This window comes from Pelodiscus sinensis, chromosome 3 (assembly GCF_049634645.1).
Source record: "Pelodiscus sinensis isolate JC-2024 chromosome 3, ASM4963464v1, whole genome shotgun sequence".
NCBI classification, from domain to species: domain Eukaryota; kingdom Metazoa; phylum Chordata; order Testudines; family Trionychidae; genus Pelodiscus; species Pelodiscus sinensis.
Genome location: NC_134713.1, coordinates 108,931,107 through 108,944,885, shown reverse-complemented (window position 1 = coordinate 108,944,885; position 13,779 = coordinate 108,931,107). Strand labels below are relative to the sequence as shown.

The window sequence follows — 13,779 nt, the reverse complement described above, 5'->3', positions numbered from 1 at the left end:
TTCTTATCCCAGGTTTAGGAAGACAGTTCAACCAAACTTCTTGCTTTTGTGGGTTTTGTTAGGGTGAGGAAGTAGCCAATAGAGACCATACTTCAGTTTCATATGTAGAAATAAAGGTATAATCCTATTTTCCTTAAAGCCATTGCCAACCTCTCATTATCCTCAATGGGAAAAGAAGAGCAAATCAAATTATATTTCAGAGCTTGTCCATAAAACATGAACCAAAATTAACTGCATGCTAATACAATGAAACCTGCCTCAAGCTACCTGCTAGGTTTTGCCTAGTAGAAAGTGACCTTAAAAGGTTATAAAGCTTTACTAAACATCATGGAGATTCTTAACTGCATGCTGAAAACTGACTTGCCCTTTTGTGGTGATGTGCATGTTCATGCATATTTAGCTGTCCGAATTGCTGTCTTGTAGCAGGTGGCTATAACAAGCCTGTTTGAATAACACACTAGTGATTGTGGAAGACAAAACACACACACACACATAAACTACAAATTGATCATGGACGTCAGTGTTTGGCCCTTCAGTGCTCATTAAAGGTTAGTATACTGACTGGTCATTTCACATTAACCAGGAAGAAGGTGAACATCTTAAATATATAATCCGTAAAGCAACCTTCTTGAGAAGAATCAAGCAAAAAATTACTGAGTATTTCAGGAGGGCAAAAGTATCATTGTGAAACACTCTGGAACCTTTGAATGGCTGAAAGCAATTGGTGGAATTATCAAAAGAGCTTTAGGGACTTTTAGTGGAATCTGTGCTCTTAGATGGGTCAGGCTCTTTTGAAATCACTACAAAATGCATTATGAGGCATAAAAACTATTGATTTGCAACACTGGCCTACTAAAACAATTACTTGACAGGACAAATATTTGATTTCGGAACATAGATGCTAACAAAAGTAGTATCTTAACAAATTAAATGTACATCTGTAACACCAGGATTCCCCAACAGTGGATCCAAAATAACTGACAAGGAATTCCGGGCAAGTTGAATTTGTTATTTGCTGGCATTAGAATTTGTGAATTTATTTTACATGGTATACTGCTGTGTCTGATTAGTCTGATGTTTAGATCCTGAAGTACCAAATGAGAGCATGGATTTCAATATTATTATTTGCAGTTGGTAAAATGGCTCTTGCAGAAAGCTGGATTTAAAGCCAGAGTAAGGTCACTCCCATTTGCAATGTTTTTAGTATTTTCTTCAGGACAATAAAACAAGAACTAAAAATAGGCATAGAGCACAACTTTGCAATGAACTGGAACTAAAATCCATTAAGTGACTGCACTTTTCATTTCTCTCTATACCCCTTTGCACTCCAGACCTATCCACTTCAAGAGATCCTTATTTCTGAAGCCACTTTAGTATGTAGAACTTGTGTCTATAGACAACGCTTTTTTCAAGGAGGTTAGCTGGATGTATTTGAATAAATACAGTACACTCTAATGGTGCTATCCACTGATTTGGGAGGGGCCAATGTGTTTCAGCTCACTATTGTTTCACTGTTGCTAAAACCATCCAAACGACACACTTTCTCTTCTTAAAAGCTCAGAATCAGTTGTTTGGTAAAACTGAGTTTTATTCTACCACAGTACTTCCAGTCTGTTCAATTTTCTATAACACAACTTGTTTCCAACACAGACTGTCAAAATGTCATTCAACAACTATTGTGAACTTATCTCATTTATCACTAAAGTAACTGAATCTGAAAAATTGTTCCCACTGACTCTATGAGCCCTCCAGTCTTCTGAGTTTTCCAAGTCTAATTCTGTCATAGAACTTCATTTATTAACAATGAGGTGAATGCCAGTTGTGTACTTGATACCATCATATTACAGGTTGAATCTCTCTAGTTTGGGATCCTTGGGTCCGGATTGATGCCTAACCAGAAAATTTGCTGGGCCACAGGAAGTCAATAATGTCTAACAATATTACCAACACTTCCATTACTTGCTGGGCTTTTAGAAGACAATAAGGGATGAATTAGAGCTCAATAGCAACATAGAACACTGAGAGCCAGGACTGGTGGTGGTAAACAAATTTTATGGGACTCTGGGAAACTTGGCCACACCCATGATAAGTGGATATCTGACTAACTAAAATAATACTGGACCACAGATGCTGCTAGACCCGAAGGACTTGAGAGGTTCAACCTGTAATACCAAACTGCAGAATCCCAGATGACAAAATATTCTTGGTCCTTCTTTAACCTACCTAGATGTATGCTGGAAGCCAAAGCTCTTAACAAAACATAGAGCTCCTGTCTCAGTTACCGCTTTGATAAATAATAGCTTTGGTGTCTAGAACAGTATTTCTTTTTCTAACTCACTATCCCGTTCATATTTTCCAACTGTAGCAACCAGTCCTGATTCTCATACTTCAGCAGATGCTTTGCATGAGCAAAGCAAGCAGCATTTAACCCCAAATATCTACTTAAACTAACAGTAGTCTGATACCTCTCAGCCGAGTAAGCAAGATCCCCTTTAAAGACTGGGGTATGGGTGATTTAAGACAGGCTGACGAGATCAGTGTGCTAAAGCTTCAGAGAAGTAGCCGAGTTAGCCTGTAACTGGAAAAACTTAAAAAACATCAAATAGTCTAGCAGCACCTTAAAGACTAACAAAACACGTAGATGGTATCATGAGCTAATAGTGTGGTTTAACTGCTGCTCACATCTCAGAAGAAAAAAAGATGGGCCATTTGATTCTCTTTGTGTTGAATCTTCCACGCCTTACCCATTAAACAAGTGTTTCGATTCAAACTGCATGAATGGGTAGGATGTGGTGAGTCACAGCACTACTTTTAAAAATTGTTTAATAAGAGCTTGCTTTACTTAGCAAGTAAGGTTGTATCTATGATGCAAAGCTGTATTGTCCCAAGGGAAGCTTTGGGAGGGATTGTGCCTTGAGTACCCTCCCTCACAGAAGCACAATGGGAGCACATCAGTGGTACTATCTTTCTGTGCTTCCACCTGACATCAACCAGTGCAGTCTGTCTGGGAGCTGCCTGTCTCCATTTGGTATCTCCACCATGGAGCAGTAGCCATGACATAAGGAGGGAGGCTTCTTATGGTATCTTTTCCCCAACCCCCACTGCTCCCACCACAAAACACACACACACACACACACACACACAAAACTCCAACACCTTTGTGCTCTAACCAGGTATAAACTGACTCTAAGCAGTTACATGCTTGGACTTAAAGATTACAAGACGTAAAAAGTGGATGGTCCATATTCTGTTCTTAAAGAAATGGGCCAAGAGGAGCTTGAAAAGGCTTTTTACGTGCCAACCCCGGAGTTCAGGATGTGTTGTTTCTCCTGCAGCAGTTGATGACATCCTAACACCTTAAGCAGCATAGGAGCTGCATTTCTACGCTGTAACAGGGGAAGCAGAACCAAGGGCCTGAACTCAGGTCTTGGCAGGTAAGTGAAGAAGCAACTGATTTCAAGCAGCTTTGTTTGAAAGTGTCTATCTTTGTAATGTTGAAGTCTTAATATGTAATCTGCACTATTTGGGGATTTTAAATTCTGGATTTTTAAAAGCACCCTTGAGTTCACCTATAAACTCTGCCAAACTGATGATAAAAGTGATCATGCGCCTGAGTGAATCAGGGGTGGAGGGAAACCTTATTTACATTTATATTGACTCAGAGTTGGATTTCTCCTTAAGTGTGAGTGAAAGGTTTTCAATTCAGGAGAAAAGAGATAAACTTTTTTATTTAAATCTTTATACTTACTGCTACTTAAGATGATCAGGGTCACTTTGGATATTTGATATTCAAAATCTGAGCTATAATGGTTGTTTATTTTTTTCCCACTGGAGAGACTGTTCTCATGGTATATTCCAGTTGCGAAGCCTAACTTACAATCAGATTTCCCATGCAAATATTAATGTAATTCAAATTTCGCTTTCTGTAAGCATCTTCCAGTATTCAATTAGTTGTTTTTGTAAATGTTCCTGCTAGTAATTTCACTTGCTAGAATGTTCATAGAAAGCAAACGAAAGGTGAGCAAACAAACATGAAGCACGTGATTCAAAACATAACTGATATTTGCAGAATTTTTTTATATTTCCATCTAGTTTCAAAGATAATTTTTGTTTGTTTGTTTTTAAGGAACGTAGTTATTCTTATTCATTACAGAAGGCTAATGGAAGTTTTTCTATTGAAAAACCAATACATTTTATTGGTATGAAAAACTAATAGTACTTGGCATATAGACAAAATGGCTTACCACTTAATGTAGTGTAATGCCATTTAGCATATTTGCTAGGTTGGCAGTGCATTAACAATAAAAGTCGGTTTTCACAGTAATGACTCCAAGAGTCCTTGCAAATTTGGATAAAGAGGGAAGGAATACTAAGGGACAGATATATGCAAAATCTTTTAATGAAACCACAAAACATCTGAATGTGGGGAAAATCTTGTTTCTTTTCTTGTTCCTCAAAGAATTCATGAATCCCCAACATTGCTGGGGCATTTTAAAGTGCCCAATAAAATCTCTCTGGATATGTCTACATTGTACCCTTACCTCAAAATGAGCTTATTCTGAAATTTGGTGCTGTCCACACACAGCACCAAATTTCAAAATAAAGCACTATTCCAAAACGTCCCTTAACCTTTGTGGACAGAAGGTTACAGAGATGCTGGAATAGCACGCCTATTATTTTGAAATCTATTTTGAAATAACAGGCTGCTTTAAAGACGCGGAATAATTATTTTGAGATACTTCCGGCATCCCGAAATAACTCCGCAGTGTAAACATAGCCTTTTTCTCTATCTCTCTTTCCTTCCTTTCCTCTTGGAAGGATGACTGGACATCTGAAGAAATGGACTGTGCCCACAAAAGCTCATGATACCATTTACATGTTTTGTTAGTGTATAAAGTGCTACCAGACTATTTGTTGTTTTTTAAGTTTTTCCTCTAAATTTATGTCAGTCTTTGAATGCATCACTGTTAATTTGTAGTAAACTGCATATACAAATAGCATCTGTACATTCTAATGTGATTGTGGGGCATGCAAAAATGTGTGACCTACAGCTGTCTGAAAACTGGATTCAAATTTAGGAGCTAGAATTAAATCACGTTGGAAAATGTAGCCCTAAATATATACAAACCCCTTAAATTAGAGTATTGCTTTAGTCATTATTTTAAATTAACTTTCTCTAGACAAAATAAAGTGTTGTACTACATTGCAGCCTCACTGTTAGGAATGAAGATAGAGGGGACAATGCAGGAAGGCCAACACACACAACCAAAATGGAGAGTATCCAGGTCATAGAGGAATGGTAAGTTTGTCACTTTAAATTTTCCAGTATTCACAATAGTATCCAGTAAATCAAATATCTGTATTTCTAACTTGTCTGTAAGTAGTATCAAAATCTCACTTGATTTGAAGCTTTTAGGAAGTTAGCTGATGTTCCCTGATGTACCTTTGGATAAATGGCAAAAAAATCTGATATGATGTTGAAATGTGAGTAAAGGCATTTGAAGGCCTATCTTACCTACAAAAATAACTGTTTAAATACACTTGTGAAACGTTGCTGCCCAAACACATGTAGAGAAGAGGAACTGGAACTGGAACTGGAGAAACTGTCACGACATAACTTCTGGGCCTCCTTCCATATACACAAGTTCAAGGTTCATGCAGTTGCTACTCCAACTGTGAGTGCAACTGCTGCTATTCCAAGACAAAGGAGTGGGAGTTTTTCTCCCCTCTGCTACAATCTTTAGCATTCAGCTGAGTTATTTGGAATAGATGCTGGAGATTGGACTTTAGCCTCAATGTATTGAATTTGAGAGTCTCCTTATTATTCCCCTTTTAAATTAATATAACTCTGAGTCACAAAGCCATTTTGCTCAAATATCTTCACGAAACTGATAATGTTCGTGAAACAAGGAGTCTCCAGTTTTAGAGAAATGAGTTAATAGTTACAAAAAAGCAACTTAATGGATGAAATCAGATTGTCCTTCTCAAAGAATCCCTAAACTCTGAATAAATTCCAGACTCTCTATCCCACTTCATTTATTTCTGAAGTTCCTGAAAGTGATGTCTTGCAGACATTGCATGTATCCATGCCACAAACTCCTTTAGCTTCATTGGAGATGCTTTTTATTTTTGCCATTCTGAGAAGAGAACCCACACTTCTGTGTCCAAGAAATTATCACTGATTTACAAAATAGATATTATGGAGTTTACATTACTTAATTAAAAAGTTATACCTATTTTGCTCAGGATTACTTTCTGGGAGTATAAACATTAAATAAATTGTATATCGTGCATTGCTTGTAAAAAAAAAGGTTAATTAAATGGATTGAGCACCAGACATATGGTTGAATACTGCTCATTGTGTGGCATTTAAACTGAAAGGCTCTTGAACACTGGAACTTTGTGAAGCTTCATCTTTCAGGAAGAATTTCTGGGAATTCTGCAGAAAAGGACCTTGGGTTTACAGTGGATGAGAAGCTGGATATGCGTCAATAGTATGTCCTGTTAGGCAAGGCTAATGGCATATTGGGGTGGATTGGTAGGAGCATTGCCAGTAGATTGAGGGAAATGATTATTCCTCTTTATTCTGCACTGGTGAGGCCACATCTGGAGTATTGCATCCAATTCTGGGCCCCACATTACAGAAAGGATGTGGACGCATTGGAGAAAGTCCAGCAGAGGGCAACAAAAACTAAGGGGTTTGGGCTTATTTAGTCTTCAGAAGAGAAGAGTGAGGGGGAATTTTACACCAGCCTTCAACTACCTGAATAAAGGTTTCAAAGAGAATGGACAGAGGCTGTTCTCAGTGGTGACAGATGGCAGAACAAGGAGCAGTGGTCTCAAGTTGCAATGGGGGAGGTCTAGGCTGGATATTACAAAAAAAATCTATTTGACTAAAAGGGTGGTAAAGCACTGGAGTGTGGTAGAATCTCCATCCCTAGACATTTTTAAGTCCTGACTTGAAATAGCCCTGGCTGGGATGATTTAGCTAGGATTGGTCCTGCTTTTAGCAGGGGGTTGGAATCAATGACCTCCTGAGGTCTTTTTTCAACACTATGATTCCATGAAGAATGGGATGAGTACCCAGTAGTTAAAAAACTTAAACTACCTTAACTCTGAAGTTTATTATTTATGTATTTAAAAATGTAGTCTTCTGATCACTCATCCAGTACTTAAGGTATAACAAACTTGAGATAGCTAACTTCTAAAAGTAGGAGTGATTTGGTTCTCTCCTCCTACCCTGCTTCTTCTGAATAACATTTTGGCAGTAGCATCTCCTGCTACCCATCAAATCATTTTCTATCATCATTCAGATTAGTAGCACCAAATAAAGGGAAGCTTAGCAACTCTTAGGGCATGTCTAGACTATATCCCTCTGTCACCAGAGGGATGTAAATAAGACATAATGAAATTGCTAGTGAAGCAGGGATTTAAATATCCCACACTTCATTAGAATCAAAATGGCCACCATGTTTTGCCGAGTCAGCAGTTTGCCAGCAAAAAGCGGCAGTCTAGGTGGGGATTGGTCAACAAGGAAAGCCTTTTCCGACCGATCCCTTATGCCTCGTGCAAGGAGGTTTACAGGATCGGTCCGAAAAGGCTTTCCTTGTCAATCGATCCCCATCTTGACTGCCACTTTGTGCCAGCAAACTGCTGACTTGGCAAAACACGGTGGCCATTTTTATTCTAATGAAGCTCGGGATATTTAAATCCCTGCTTCATTAGCAATTTCATCCCTCTGTCACCAGAGGGATGTAGTCTAGACATATCCTTAGGTACAAAACAGAGATATACACTAATTTAAAAGATATCTCAATTAATATTTTGCTACGGGCCTCCTTGTTCTTCTCAGCCCTACTAAACTAAAAAATGCAGATGCCCGTAATTGACCTAGCATCTTGAGAAACAAGCAGTGACATCAGATGTCTTCTAACCATTATCAACCATTCAGAATACAATCTCCTTTAAATACAGAGGCAGTAATTAGATTCTGCTGTGTCTATGCAGAATGTTATTTCATTCTAGAGTTTTGTGGGTAACAAATAATCCTAGCATGAAATCAATAGAAAACCAGGGTACCCTGTCTCTTGAAGTAAAATAAATATAGTTGGTGTTAGAATTATGAACATAGAAGTGAACACTGTACAAAAGGCTATAGTTAAGAATGATGCCCACTTTCATTAGTTCTTGATGACAGTATAGCTGAGTAGAATTTGGTCCAATGTATGTAAACACTGTTATAAAAATAGACGCAATATTCTAATGGTATTTTGCTTTTGCAGCCAAAACCCTACTGCAGATGAAATTATGTCTTGGGCTCAGAATTTTGACAAGATGATGAAAACACCAGCTGGTAGGAACCTTTTCAGAGAGTTTCTTCGAACGGAGTACAGTGAAGAGAACTTGCTTTTCTGGCTTGCATGTGAAGACTTAAAGAAAGAACAGAACAAGAAAGTTATTGAAGAAAAGGCGAGACTTATATATGAAGATTATATTTCTATACTTTCACCAAAAGAGGTAAAGCTAGAAATACTAAGGTTTCATTTGCTGTAATCAAGGATGACAGTCCTGCAGGTTCACATGGTGAGGTCAGAAAACATATCTGACTTGCTTGATCGGAGATTTTTCATGCTGAGGTTCCCCAGCCAATGAAAAGGGGTTGGAGGCATTCACTCCAGCTTCTCAAATCTCTGGATAGTGAAGCAAGGCTCAGTGATCACAAGGCCAGCAATGTTATGTTGGTCTCTGCCTTTTTAGTGGTTGGTCTCTGCCTTTTTAGTGGAAAGTTTCTTTAGAGTTAAGAAGTAAGCCAGGAAAGAGGAGGAGATGATCCCAATCAACAGCTGACATCCTATGTCTGGTGTTCAATAGGAAACAGAGCCATGGAAAATGTTCATGAATAATCTCGTGTAATACTTAAAAAGTTGTGTGTAGAATGATGTCCTCCTATCATTGTTGGGATTTTTTGATTGGTCTCAATATTTTTGGAGCAATGCTAGGATCATGTCAAGTACAATTAGTTCCTTTAGCTTCCCTTCACTTTGGATGAGATCCTCGGCTTTTGTAAAGCATTATAACTCTTAAATCAATGGAACTATGTTGATTTATACCAGCTAAGGAATTGGCCCTATACATTTATGCACCAGGACAGTCTCTAGAGCTAATAGCTTCCAATGTCATTATCTTGCCTTTCTTCTGTCTTGTAGTATATTGTAGTGCTTTTGAGTGATATGTCTGTCAGTATAGTAAGTTAGTAATGTTTTTCTCTTTCACTTATTAATACTCAGATGGCTTTCTAAGCCATCATATAGCTTACTGCTCTTTCCGCCTTTTAGGACTGCTCTAGCATTCTAGTTTCATCATATTTAATCATCCAAAATTGGTCACAAATTTTGTGTTCAGTGTACATAAAGTATTACATGTAGATACCTTTTAGTTTCTCCAGTTATTACTGTTGATCATAAGATGCAAACAGGAGACCTTTTGAAACTGTTTAGGAACCTTTGGCACAATCCAGAGGCAGCCTTTTGCATATGCTGCTATGTGTTTGTCTGAACGATAGCTGTTTACAAGCAGCTCTAGTGCAACAACTGTGTAGACCAGCACTCAGTTATCCAGATTAGCTGCAGTCAACTTTGTCTGCATACTTTACAGGATCACTGAGGAAATTCTAGTCAAAATGGATTAGTTATGAAAGGTGACTCTTTTTTAAAATTCCATAAATTCAATCAGTTTTCACCAGGACACTCACCAAAAAAATATCTTCAATAATGACTACTTGATGCCAGTTTTTCTACCAAGAGAATTAATCAACGAGCTGCATAAAATGAGAGCCTAATGCTGTTAACTTCATACACTCAAAGGCAAACCACCCAAGGGAAAATAATTTAAAGCTAAGAATTTTAGGTCTAGGAAGGAGTATTACATTTTGATAAATCAGCTAATTGAGTAGTCAATGGAATTTCCATCGACTACTCGATTAGTCGATAAGGGGGGCGCTTGATATTCTACTGCACCTCTCCCTTTGAAATGTTCAACAGCCACCTACAGCCCTTGTACATTTCAAAGGGAGAGAGGCAGCAGGCACAGGAGCCCCCTGCAGCTCTTCTGTATTTCAAAACCTTTGCCTTTGAAATGTACAAGAGCCCTGGCAGCTCCTGTACATTTCAAAGGGAGGGAAGCAGCAGGAACTGGCACCAGCAGGGAGCAAAGCAGTGTAACTTCCCCACTGCCCCCGTGGAGACAGTGCTGGGAGGGGGACCGGCTTTTAAGCCGATTCTCCCTAGCACCAGCTCATGTTCCCCCACTTGCTGCCTCTCTCTGATAGGGGCAGCAAGGGGGTGGGGGGGGGGGAGAATGACTAGTGGAGTTCCTACTCAAATACCCAATAAGCATTTGCTTATCAGGTAGTTGACTAGTTGCTTACATCCCTTGTCTAGGCCAGAAAAGTACAGTTTGTCAAAAGTTGAAATCGTCCCAATTAAATTTCAAGGCTGCTAATACTTCCTTCACAGCTTCTTCTTCAGTATTATAATACAAGATTCTATCCTGTCTACATCTTTAGCTATGTGTGTTGAATCACATAGTGTGGTGTGCAAGATAGGACAGAGCTCACGTCAGCCATTTATATGAAAGGACATAATAAGACATAAAATATTCTACAGAGGAAAATATAACAAAGTACAGGTTGCATCTCACTGGTCCGGCATCCTTGGGACCTGAGTGGTCTGGGATGAGGGAATTTCCTGGACCAGGAAAGATCCCGACACAGGCCCCTGCTGCTCTTCACCAACACCAGCTTCTTCAGCTCTGCTGCCGGCTGGCACGGCTGCTCCAGCCCCACTGCCATAACTGCTGCTCCATCCCCACTGCTGGCATGACAGCATAAAGCCCTGGCCCCACTGCCACAGCATCAGTTCTACTGCCGGCCAGCATGTGGTCCCTGCTCCACTGCCTTGGCCCCAGACGGCTTTCCTCTGCTGGGCTGCCATGGTCCAACCTTGCTGCCAGCCAGGCTGCTGTGGCTCTTTCCCCATTGCTGGGCTGACATGCAGCCCCATTCGGGATGTCATGGCACATCCCTCCTGCCGGGCCAGCACACACGGCTGGGTTACTGGGCCGCCTCTGTCCCACTTCTGCCACCAGGCTGCTGAGGCCCTTACTCCACTGCCACCAGCCTCGCTATGTGTGGCTCTCTCAGCAGCTGAACCTCCTGCCCTGGGGCTCTCTCATTCAGCAAATGTGGTCCTATCGGACCACGGATGTTGCCAGACGAGAGAGTCCTGGTTTAGGGAGGTGCACCTGTAATAGGAAAAACTTTCTTTCATACACAGGAATCTGATATTTGTAGTACGTCAGCATCATAATAGTGCCTGTGACTAACAAATTAGAATATAGACTGCATCTTGGGGAAGAGGAATTACTCTATACAAAGACTAAACAAATAAAGATGTATTAGACTATTATGACAATAATGCAATCACACAAGAACGGAAAAAAATTACACGGTGCTAAATGTAGCTCGTAGGGCTGCAGAGAAAACTTGAATGTTTTTATTCTACGAGTATTTGGTAGTATTTACTTAAAGATTTTATTGCAAGGAATGTACGATATTCATTCCTGGTTTTGTTTTTTTTTTTTAATGATGAACTTTTAGTGTTCCTCTCACATCAGGATGTCTGTTTCTTTTCTGTTTATATGGACTAAATTTATATGGCCAATATAATTTTAATAAGCTGACCTAAATAGCATTGGTCCATTGAAATTCATTGTCATAGCTATTAAAAAAAGGATCAAAGCCATAAAATTGTTCTTGGGTCTTCTATACCAAGGCTCTTACTTTTTTCTTCACAACTAGTACTTAGTTTCCCCCATTGCAGCTATATTTTATTTTATCTGATATGAATCTTGCAATGTCTTTCCTAGAAGTCAGAGTTCTTTACAAAAGGAATATAGGATCAGAAATTCAAGGAGAAATTGCAAAATTGATACTAAGTTAAAGATTAATACAAAATTGTCTAAAAAAGAAACTTTACGGTATCTAAAAAGTCTTGAATGGAAAAAAAATGAGACTTAAGGCTAATAGCAACAGTAGCACAACAACAAAAACAACATTTGCTAATTTGTGACTAGTAAGTATAGTATTGAAAATAAAACAAAAATAACCCCCAACAACTGTGGTACAGTAAGCAGAAAAGGTTAGAAGACTGAACAGAAACAACTAGGAATGAGCATTTCAGCCAATTAATGAGAAGGAAAAACTAAATAAAATGATCAGTGTATAATTTAATGTATATGGAGAGATCCATGCTAATGTAAGCTTCAACTCTCATGTATTTTTGCAGTGATATAATGACATATTTTTCTCATAATACTGAATATGAACTTAAAGCCCAAGGCAAATCAAGATGTGTTTGGTAGGCTCAGATTGGAATGTTGCCCATACATGTATAAAGCTGATGTTGAAGAAGATGAGTACATTAAAAATGTAATTGACAAAAGGAAACTGGGTTCTTGGTGCTTTGTAGATTTTTGTTTGTTGCTTAGATCTATGAAATACAGTAAAAACATTTATACAGAACTTTACAAGTCTGTTGTTTAACAAACATCTCTTTCTATTCCCTTCAGGTTAGTCTTGATTCTCGGGTGCGAGAAGTCATCAACAGAAACTTGTTGGATCCCAGTCCTCACATGTATGAAGATGCCCAACTTCAGATATACACCTTAATGCACAGAGACTCTTTCCCAAGGTTTTTGAACTCTCAAATGTACAAGTCTCTCATCGAAAGTACTGTAGGTTCTACTTCTGAAACTTAGTTCTAATTTTTGGATTAAACAATTTGGGGTATTTTGGGATGGGTGGGAGGGAATAAAAGTAGTTTAATAACATCTGGCGCTGAGTTCCTGGAGAACTACAGTTTAGCACTACTCAGGCTACTGTGAAGAAAACAAATACATATTATGGTCTCTGTCTACCTTTTAACAAGGTCCTCCTTGCTTGAGTTTGAGGGGAAGGGGAACAATGGATTTGCCAAAATACATTTGTTTCACACTCCTTTCACTAACTGCAGTCAAGATTGCAATGATGTATTTGTAGTTTTATGAACAGTCTCCTTGTGTATTCTCACACTGCATGTGCAAGATAAAATTGCTTCACATACCACTTAGTTGTTGCAATATTGAATTCAATAACATAAATTATCTGTATTTAAGAACTTTTTTGTGCAATACAGTCTTATGGTACATAGAAATAATTGCAGCAAAACCAGAAAGGGGCTTGCATTTTATTAACATCACTAACACAGAAAAAAGCCAATTTTTCAGGTGTAGCATTATTCAACATGCTGTACTAAGTACAATACACTGACTTTTTGAAGCCAATATTTCTGTGTACGAAAAAGAGCTATTTATCACTGTTTATTTAAGATAAGTCAAGTGGGGATTCCTCTGGTTGTTCACTGCCAAAAAGATGGCATTTTCATTAGTGTTTGCAATGTCAAAAAGAAAAAAAAAAAGCACAAACCACTTAAAGGGATCCATGTCTGGGTGACACAATTTATGCGCTGATATTGTTTAATTGTTATAAGAACAAAGATTTTCAATGTACACTTCAGATGTCAGATACTGTAATTGATTTATTAAAGACTGGTGATCCAGTTCTAACACTGTTGTCTAATGTTATGTACTTCAGCAAAAAAAAGTTTATAATTTAGTTTTTTGAATAAAGAAGTTTAATAAAAGATTGCCTACATGTAGCATTTTAGAGCATTTTAGAACATT

The 13,779-nt window shown here is 38.5% G+C and overlaps 1 protein-coding gene across 2 annotated transcripts in view; it reads left to right on the top strand.

The window, feature by feature from the left end:
• Positions 1–12,838, top strand: part of RGS17 (regulator of G protein signaling 17) — a 94,999-nt gene extending 82,161 nt beyond the window's left edge. Inside the window, exons 3-5 of one of the 2 annotated variants that reach the window (XM_075923168.1) lie at positions 5,222–5,299; positions 8,283–8,517; positions 12,628–12,838. In XM_075923168.1, coding sequence (XP_075779283.1) covers positions 5,222–5,299; positions 8,283–8,517; positions 12,628–12,816 — 502 coding nt within the window. In that variant the 3' untranslated portion in view covers positions 12,817–12,838. Of the gene's footprint in view, positions 1–5,209; positions 5,300–8,282; positions 8,518–12,627 lie in introns of both variants that reach the window. The other variant, XM_075923167.1, reaches the window with a different exon arrangement.
• The last annotated feature ends 941 nt before the right edge of the window (positions 12,839–13,779 follow it).